This window comes from Canis lupus, chromosome 2, assembly GCF_003254725.2.
Source record: "Canis lupus dingo isolate Sandy chromosome 2, ASM325472v2, whole genome shotgun sequence".
Taxonomy (NCBI): domain Eukaryota; kingdom Metazoa; phylum Chordata; class Mammalia; order Carnivora; family Canidae; genus Canis; species Canis lupus.
This window is the reverse complement of record NC_064244.1, coordinates 56,164,026-56,170,527: the sequence shown is the minus strand read 5'-3', so window position 1 is coordinate 56,170,527 and position 6,502 is coordinate 56,164,026. Positions and strand designations below refer to the sequence as shown.

At 34.8% G+C, this 6,502-nt stretch overlaps 1 protein-coding gene across 1 annotated transcript; it reads right to left on the bottom strand.

The window, feature by feature from the left end:
• Nucleotides 1-3,253: 3,253 nt before the first annotated feature.
• LOC112659824 (olfactory receptor 6C6-like) lies at nucleotides 3,254-4,828 on the bottom strand. Its single transcript, XM_025446966.2, has one exon. The coding sequence runs from the start codon at nucleotides 4,691-4,693 to the stop codon at nucleotides 3,749-3,751; it is 945 nt and encodes a 314-aa protein (XP_025302751.1). The 5' UTR covers nucleotides 4,694-4,828; the 3' UTR covers nucleotides 3,254-3,748.
• Between the last annotated feature and the right edge of the window lie 1,674 nt (nucleotides 4,829-6,502).

Sequence of the window (6,502 nt, the reverse complement as noted above, 5' to 3'; positions counted from 1 at the left end):
CAAAGTCAATTTCTGAATGATTGGATAGAGTAGGGTAGGCACATCCCATCCTGCAAACAAAATCTCTGCCATCCATGCTGCATGTTTGACTTTAAATTTTCAGGAAATAGTTTTCCATTGTATTAAATCTTTTCAAAACATGAACTGATTCCTTGAAAGAAAGAACAGGTGCTAAGCCTTGAGAGGGATAATGACCAGAAGAGAAAAAAGGGAGGATTCTGTCGTATTGGTAACATTCTGTTTCTTTATCTGAGGGCTACTTATGTGGGTATGTTAAATTTGTGAAAAGTGACCAAGTTATATAATAGTACATTCTGTACATACATTTTTACTTCATTGAAATATCTTTAAATATCTAATATGTAGCATTGCGATGATTTTAAAGTTTATTTGTTACAACAGTAGTATTTGTTTTAGGTACTTAGCAGTAGAAATAAAGAAGGTAAAATGAATTGAAATAAAATTTTCTGTAGAATCAGCCAAATTTCCTACAGATCGGATGTAGACAGATAACAGCTGCAAAGATTAGACTCCTAAACTCATCTCCTTTCAATCAAGATCTCATGAGTTTGACCCTTCCATGGTATGTCACACATTTAATTATTTCCTTTGTCAATGATGACATGTCTTGGTTTTCAAATCCTGAAACTAATTAAGGTCCCTAAAACTGCCACTCTAGAGGATGCCTTGAGAGGTTTAATATAGGTAAATATAATATAAGCCCCTTATTGAATCAGGATTCAAACTTTTAGCAATAATCCGCTTAAAGTCTTTCACAATATGGGTTGGGGGATTTCATATTTCCCGTGTGGAATGTATACTTGTCATGGTTATGTAAGCTGTAACCTCCAAAAACTCCTTCTGGCTTACAATATATAGCTGCTTTAAAAAGAAGATTTTGTCTTGGTTTTAAACTTGAGTTTATAGATTTTAGAGTTTCCTCACTTAATAAATAATTCACATATTTTTAACATATTTGTACAATGATCTCCAGGAAATCTTTCCTTTTTTTAAAAATTGTTTCATCAGTTAATCCTCTTGAGATCAGTGGGAGATTATGCAAGAATGATTATAGTTCTTGCAATCTGAAAAACTACAAAAGAAGCAATTGCGCTTCTCATGCAGGCTAGAAACATCACAAAATAAACAATGAGACTGAAATCTTTTTTTACCACTCCTTCTAAATATTAAAAAAAATAAATATATTAATTTTAAATGTGATGCAAAAAATGTTCTCCAAATCTAATATAATCTAAATTGGAGGTATGGCTTTAAAAAATAAGAAATGAAATTAGGTTTCTGTCCTGATAAAATCTTTAAGCTAACATATCTTTTTTTTATAAATTTATTTTTTATTGGTCTTCAATTTGTCAACATATAGAATAACACTCAGTGCTCATCCCGTCAAGTGCCCACCTCAGTGCCCATCACCCAGTCACCCCCACCCCCGGCCCACGTCCCCTTCCACCACCCTTAGTTTGTTTCCCAGAGTTAGGAGACTTTCATGTTCTGTCTCGCTTTCTGATATTTCCCACTTATTTTTTCTCCTTTCCCATTTCTTCCCTTTCACTATTTTTTATATTCCCCAAATGAATGAGACCATATAATGTTTGTCCTTTTCCGATTGACCTATTTCACTCAGCATAATACCCTCTAGTTCCATTCACGTCGAAGCGAATGGTGAGTATTTGTCGTTTCTAATGGCTGAGTAATATTCCATTGTATACATAAACCACATCTTCTTTATCCATTCATCTTTTGATGGACACTGAGGCTCCTTCCACAGTATGGCTATTGTGGACATTGCTGCTCTAAACATCGGGGTGCAGGTGTCCCGGCGTTTCATTGCATCTGTATCTTTGGGGTAAATCCCCAACAGTGCAACTGCTGGGTTGTAGGGAAGATCTATTTTAAACTCTTTGAGGAACCTCCACACAGTTTTCCAGAGTGGCTGCACCAGTTCACATTCCCACCAACAGTGCAAGAGGGTTCCCCTTTCTTCGCATCCTCTCCAACGTTTGTGGTTTCCTGCCTTGTTAATTTTCCCCATTTTCACTGGTGTGAGGTGGTATCTCGTTGTAGTTTTGAGTTGTATTTCCCTGATGACAAGTGATGCAGAGCATTTTCTCATGTGCTTGTTGGCCATGTCTATGTCTTCCTCTGTGAGATTTCTGTTCATGTCTTTTTGCCCATTTCATGATTGGATTGTTTCTTTGGTGTTGAGTTTAAGAAGTTCTTTATAGATCCTGGAAACTTAAGCTAACACATCTTGATTGTAAGATGCTGGGGTTAATGTATTTTGGGTGAGAATGCAAGATAAAAGCAGGTTAAAGGAATATAAAAAATATGATGGATATGCAGTATTCAGAAATTGCCTCTGTTTTGGGACTCGAATCAAAAGAAGACAGTTGAGAACGAAATTGCTACTAAGGACAATAACAAGGTTTGGGAAAATTTTTATTTTAGTCATACTAACCTAATTTCATGAAGCTGCCACACACTTTCTCTAAAATAAATAAAATAAGAACTTTAAAAGAATTTTTCTCCTACTTTATATATGGAAAATCTGAGGCACAAAAATTTTATATATTCTGTGCAGTATTCCATTTTGTATTTGTAAGAAAACCTTTAGTGGATTCAGGCTGAATATCTCGAAAATCCTTTTTAAAACATTAGATATATGAATTATCCAAATGTATGTCATTATCTAACACCTCTGTGCTATTTGCATACATTTATAACTCAGTCTTCTTTCCTTATGTATATTTTTAGCCTCAATACAATTATTACCTTCTTCTAAAAGTCCTCCCAGGACTCCAAAATTACTTAGAAGCTATACGGTATGCCCTATCATATTTTAATATCCCTTTATGGCAACACTAATTATACACTATATATCAATCTTAGAGTTAGGTGTTTGTCTCCTTACTTAGGGACAAGCTTCTCGAGCATAAGGATTGAGAGCCTTGCAACATCTGAAATAAGAGAGATACACAATATATGTTTAATCAATTAACAAATTACATATAGCAAATTATACTTATAAAAGGCATATTTTATTTAAAGTCATGGTTTCTAGTAGCTAATATACAATAAAATGCTATTTAAATTGAACACCAATAAAAATAAATTTATATTTAAAAAATGCTATTTAAAGCTTGCATTACCGACTTGAGAGAGTTAGTTATTGTAGCAGGGTGTTTTCTTTTTTTTTTTTTTAATTTATTTATGATAGTCACACAGAGATAGAGAGAGAGGCAGAGATATAGGCAGAGGGAGAAGCAGGCTCCATGCACCGGGAGCCCTACGTGGGATTCGATCCCGGGTCTCCAGGATCGCGCCCTGGGCCAAAGGCAGGCGCTAAACTGCTGCGCCACCCAGGGATCCAGCAGGGTGTTTTCATTAGGAAGAATAAAATGTGAGGGTGAGATTGAGCTGAAGGATTCTTCAAGAGAATGTCCTATATGAGATAAGTAATGAAATAGAAAAACATGATCAGAAGAAATGAATAAGGGCGCCTGGTGGCTCAGTTCGTTGAGTGTCTGCCTTTGGCCCAGGTCATGATCCCAGAGTCCTGGGATCAAGCCCAGCATGGGACTCCTTGCTCAGCAGGGAGCCTGCTTCTCCCTCTCCCTCTGGCCCCCACTCTGTTCCCGCTCTCTATCTCAAATAAATAAAATCTTTTTTAAAAAAGAAAGGAATGAAAGATTTTTTGTTTTTATGGCAATGTTGTGATTTGTAGCAATTATTACAACAGTTTTTTTGAAAAACACAACCTTTTTTGTAACATATCCCAAAAGATTTCTTTCACCTGCTGATTCCTTAGGGTATAAATGAAGGGATTTAGTAAAGGGGCAATTGAGGTATACAGCAAAGCTACATCTTTGGATACAGTCACCCTTTCTTTGGCAGATGGCTTAATATACATAAAGATGCAGCTCCCATATGTCATGGAGACAACAATCATATGGGAAGTACAGGCGGAAAAAGCTTTGGTCCTTTGCTGTGCAGAAGGGAATTTCATAATGGTCTTCATGATGCAAGTGTAGGAGAGAACCACTAACACCAATGTGACCACAAGTGTCACCACAGCGAAGATGAAAGACATCAATTCTAGGACATGTGTGTCTGTGCAGGATATCTGCAGGATGGGGGAAGTTTCACACATAAAGTGATCAATCGCTTTGGAAGCAGAGAAATCCAGCTTGAGTCCCATGAGCAAAGGGGTAAAGATAATTAGGAATCCAGTCAGCCAGGAAGAAAGTACAAGCCAATAGCACACTCTGCTGTTCATAATGATTGGGTAATGCAAGGGTTTACAGATGGCAACATAGCGGTCATAGGACATAGCAGCCAGAAGGTAAAACTCTGCAACTCCCAGTAAAAGAATAAAAAATAATTGAGCCACACAGTTATTATATGAAATGTTTTTTTCTTTAGTCACTATGGTTTTCAAGTATCTGGGAATACATACCATTGTGAATATGATTTCTAAAAATGAGAAATTATGGAGAAAGAAATACATTGGCATCTTGAGGTGAGGATCCAGCAGAGTGAGGAGGATAATGGTTAAGTTCCTCATCAGGCTCAATGTGTAATTAAGAAATAAAAACACAAAAATCACAACTTGCAATTGTGGGTCATCTGTCAGTCTTATGAGAATAAACTCTATTTCTGTTGAATGGTTTTTCATCTCTCTTTTATAAGCCTTATCAAATATACATAAGAAAAGAGGACAAAGTCAAACATATACATGAATATAATATACTGTAGCGTAATGTAAATTAACCTATATATACACACACATTAACATATATATATAACTATATAAAACCTAAATATATATAAATAGGCCTAAATGTATATAAATTGAATATATAGAAATTAACCTAAATACATATAAACTAAATGAATAGGTGCAGCCTGGGTGCCTCAGCGGTTTAGCGCCGCCTTCGGCCCAGAGTGTGATCCTGCGGTCCCAGGATCGAGTCCCACATCGGGCTCCCTGCATGGAGTCTGCTTCTCCCTCTGCCTGTGTCTCTGCCCCCCTCTCTCTCTCTCTGTGTCTCTCATGAATAAAATAAAATTTAAAAGAACCCTAAATGAATATATATACTAATTACATATTTTAACTAAATATATATATTAACCTAAATATTTATATATGTACCTAAAGTGGAAAAGGACATATATTCTCTAATTTATCTATTTGTAAATTATTTTTCCATCTGAAATTTACAATGATACATAATTACATGCTAAAGATAATTCTAAATTCTTTCCTATCCATTTGTTCTCTTTATTGTAATATTTCTCACAATTTTTTTCTCTTGAACTTGAATATTTTCTTTGGCTAATATGCATTTTTACCCATTCTTCCTGAGTCGACTCAACTCTACATGCATAATTTAAATAAAAGAATACGAATCATTTTTAGTGTAGTTTAAAGTTGTTCTGTGTTTTAGAAATTGTATCCGAGTGATTTTCAAAACCAGGATTTAGAGTTATATATAATTCCTATGATAGTCAATGACTAAGCAGGATTGACTTCCATTAATTAGATAAAGTGAATCTTTTTCTGTACTAAGAATACACAATTATTATCAACTTTCTTGACTGGCTATGCTATGGCATTCAAACGGTTGGTTGTCTTTTAGGAAATATAATAAATACAACAAAGGAAAACATGACAAAAACAAACAACGTATTTTAATAAAAATATTCTGTATTTTTTCAATTAACCTTTTTGAGGTGTATTCCTAATGTATCTACAAAATTTGGGTCACTGCTTTTTAATATTCCCTAATATTTTTGTAAAACTATTGATTACTTCAGAAATTATTGTAGGAAAGTAAAATCTGCCATCCCAAAATGTGTCTCTTTGACATGACGATTAATTTAAGCTGATTATTTTTAAGAAATGGAGGATTCAGAATGTTTTCCTTTTTACCTCCTCGAATGTCTAAAAGAATTTAGATAAAAGACTTGCTTCAAAAAGGGAGATATTACCACAAATAATTATGGTTGTTTGTATGCTAATGTGAATTGGCAAGATCTAAAATGTGGTCGAGAGGGAGGACCTTAGCAAAGTCTGGTTCTTAAAATTCTTCTTTATGTTCATTCTTTCTGTGTGGCCCAGCAAAACTTTGTTTTTGTTTGTTTCCCAAACACTTACTCTTTTTCATTTTCCTTTCCTTCCTCTTCCTTGTCTTTGAAGTCCCAGACCCCTACATCCTTTGTAGCTCAAAATGGTAGCCTCAAATGCCTGACTGCCCATAATTCTCATAATCTTACAAAGCTCCCTTCCCATATATATGCTATTAATTTGATATTTTCCCGTTAATGTCTCATGTCAATTTAATTCTTAAAACAGCAAAAAGAATCTGAATAGTAGAGTAAAATGTTTCCTCCCAAACATTACATTACTGTCTGTCCTTTTTAAGTATAAAAATTCTATTTATTTCCATGTTATACTATTCCGTTTTATGTGAAGCATTCTAGT

Bases quoted from the DNA above. Each gene is read 5' to 3' on its own strand.
- LOC112659824 (XM_025446966.2), bottom strand. From the start codon at position 4,693: ATGAAAAACCATTCAACAGAAATAGAGTTTATTCTCATAAGACTGACA.